We start from the raw sequence: 1,725 nt of genomic DNA on the forward strand, positions 1-1,725 counted from the left end.
GCATCTCTCTTCCCCCATCTCTGCTGGCTTGTTTGTTCTCTTTTATATCTCAAAAGAGGCTGGCTCAAGATGCACGCTACATGAATCCTGTCTCATTAATCTAACAAAAACAGTACATTCCTGAATGGGATTATAAGCACAGGCATACAGGGTAGGATTTATGACACTTATTTTTTGGGGAACATAATTCAGTGCTAACAATAAAGAAAATGTAGTCACCCCTAAAGATGGAACACAAGAAAAGTTCCAGTAGAGTACCTCTCTGTTCTCCAGCATTTAGTTTTGGGTTGTTTGTTGATTACTGTTTTTGATTTCTGATTTCCTAAAGATGAGCACAACCTGGTGAAAGTCATGGAGCTGGTGGATGCCGTGTATGCTCCGTACAGACCCTACCAGCTGAAGTATGGTGACATGGAAGAGAGCCACCTCCTCATCCAGATGAGTGCCGTGCCCTTGGTAACGTCAGCACACTGCCAGTGGCCGTTTAGTTCCATTCTCTGTTTGCTGGGGTTGAGACCAAGTCTGATGACGGACTGGGGGTGGGGTGCACTGGAGAAAGCATGAGGTGGGATCAAGTGTGCAAAAAGTGGGCTCTTGGTGCCTTCATGGGCTCTTGTAATCCAAATGTAAAATGAGACCATGGAGATGCTATCAATTTTCTGTTTAAAATACCTGATAAAATTCTGGTGGTTATCTCCCCTGATTCAGTTAATTTGTTACTAGAGTGGGCTTTCCTTTAAGGAAGATACACAACTGGGCCCAGAAGCGTACCACCCGTGGACAGTGCTGTCAGGGCAGGTTCACTGGGGGAGAAACACACAGGTCACCAGGAGGAATTGAGGTCATTTCCATTTCAAACATTATTTTGTTTTCAAGTCATCATCAAGTCATCTCAGGTTTTCGTGAGAGTAATTGACCTTCAAGAATTGATCTTACAGTGGTTAAAATCACTTGCCTCTTGCCATTTTTCTAGGGATGTCCCTTGAAAGTCTGTACCACTTCAGTTATGTTCTTGTCCCTGGAGGAATCATTTCCCTTCCTCTACCTTCTCTGGGAGTGTCTGATGTGGAGAGTTTGAATCCTTGGTCAAGAGCAAAAGTGAGAGATGCCATCTTAATAATCACAGAAAAAGAGGAGTATGAAAATAGAGAAATAGAGTATGAACTAGATTGTACTTTTCTGTGAGGAGTTAAATTCTGTGGTTTTACTGTCCCCCTTCTCCCTCCCTGGGTCAGGCTCTCTCAGAGTCTAGTTCTGGTTTCTGATGCCTTTGTTAAGTGATTTGACCTCATGGAAGTTTGGAGGTCTCCTGCTGCCTTGATGTTGTCTAGTCAGATGTTCTCTAGTCTGATGCAGCTTTTGTTTGTCTGTGTTTCCTGCCCAGGAGCACGGGGAAGTGATCGACTGTGTCCAAGAGCTGAGCCACTCCGTGAACAAGCTCTTTGGTCTGGCCTCCACGGCAATTGATAGATGCATCCGATTCACCAATGGCCTGGGCACCTGCGGCCTGCTGATGGCCCTGAAAGCTCTCTTTGCCAAGTAAGGCTGCGGGGAAGGGGCTGGGCCACATGGAGGGCAGTTTGGCAGTATCTGCATAATCAGAAATACACATGCCCTGTGTTCTGCCATGACCCCTGGAAAGACACTTGCACCCGAGCCCAAGACGACATTCTCCAGGATGTCCATGGCAGCATTGTTTGTAATGATGAAACATTGAAGCAGTCG

General features: G+C 45.8%; 1 protein-coding gene across 1 annotated transcript in view; it reads left to right on the forward strand.

Moving 5' to 3' along the window:
- Positions 1 to 1,725, forward strand: part of COG7 (component of oligomeric golgi complex 7) — a 111,114-nt gene that overhangs the window by 62,608 nt on the left and 46,781 nt on the right. The window contains exons 8-9 of the mRNA XM_007953190.1: positions 329 to 456; positions 1,385 to 1,539. Coding sequence (XP_007951381.1) covers positions 329 to 456; positions 1,385 to 1,539 — 283 coding nt within the window. The remainder of the gene's footprint in view (positions 1 to 328; positions 457 to 1,384; positions 1,540 to 1,725) is intronic.

This window comes from Orycteropus afer, unplaced genomic scaffold, assembly GCF_000298275.1.
Source record: "Orycteropus afer afer isolate SDZICR_OR568_19922 unplaced genomic scaffold, OryAfe1.0 scaffold00376, whole genome shotgun sequence".
NCBI lineage: Eukaryota > Metazoa > Chordata > Mammalia > Tubulidentata > Orycteropodidae > Orycteropus > Orycteropus afer.